The 517-nt window shown below is 57.4% G+C and overlaps 1 protein-coding gene across 1 annotated transcript in view; it reads left to right on the top strand.

Annotated features, from left to right (window-relative positions):
* Window positions 1-265: 265 nt before the first annotated feature.
* The window catches only part of EMH_0076090 (hydrolase, alpha/beta fold family domain containing protein, putative), a gene marked incomplete at both ends in the record, with an annotated part of 909 nt that continues 657 nt past the window's right edge, over window positions 266-517 (top strand). The window contains one exon of the mRNA XM_013499689.1: window positions 266-517. Within this exon, the coding sequence (XP_013355143.1) occupies window positions 266-517 (252 nt within the window).

Genomic DNA, 517 nt, shown 5'->3' with positions numbered 1-517 from the left:
GCGCGAGGTCAGCGCAACCGCCCGCCTCACCGCCCCCAGCTGTATGTACACCTCAAATTTCAATACGCCTTTTTCTTGGCTTTCTCTTCTCCTTCTGCACTCTGTATAAACCGCCAAGCCGACGCATGAGCAGCACAGCAGAGGCGTGCTAGCTACGGCCTGAGAGCTACAGCCATACAACGAAGGGTTTAGGGTTTAGGGTTTAGGGTTTAGGGTTTACGAAATTCCAGATGCATGCGCCGCCTCAAACGCGACAAAGCAGCAGATGAGACGATCCACTGGTGGGCTTTGCGCGGCAGCTGCTGGAGAGGAGGATGATGAAGTGCAACTGCAGCAGCAGCAGCAGCAGCAGCATCATCAGCACCAGCGTCAGCAGCAGCAGCAGCAGCAGCAGCAGCAGCAAGACTGGGAAATAGAGCACCGGCTGCACCCTGCTCGCCGGTCTCCTCCTCTGCAGCAGCATGAGTCTCAGGATAAGGAGCTGCCGCAGCAGCGGCCTAATCAGCAGCAGCAACCT

The sequence above is a fragment of the Eimeria mitis genome, genomic scaffold, assembly GCF_000499745.2.
Source record: "Eimeria mitis Houghton genomic scaffold, Emh_scaff4560, whole genome shotgun sequence".
NCBI lineage: Eukaryota > Apicomplexa > Conoidasida > Eucoccidiorida > Eimeriidae > Eimeria > Eimeria mitis.
The sequence above is the reverse complement of the archived record's forward strand: the minus strand, read 5'-3'. Positions and strand labels throughout refer to the sequence as shown.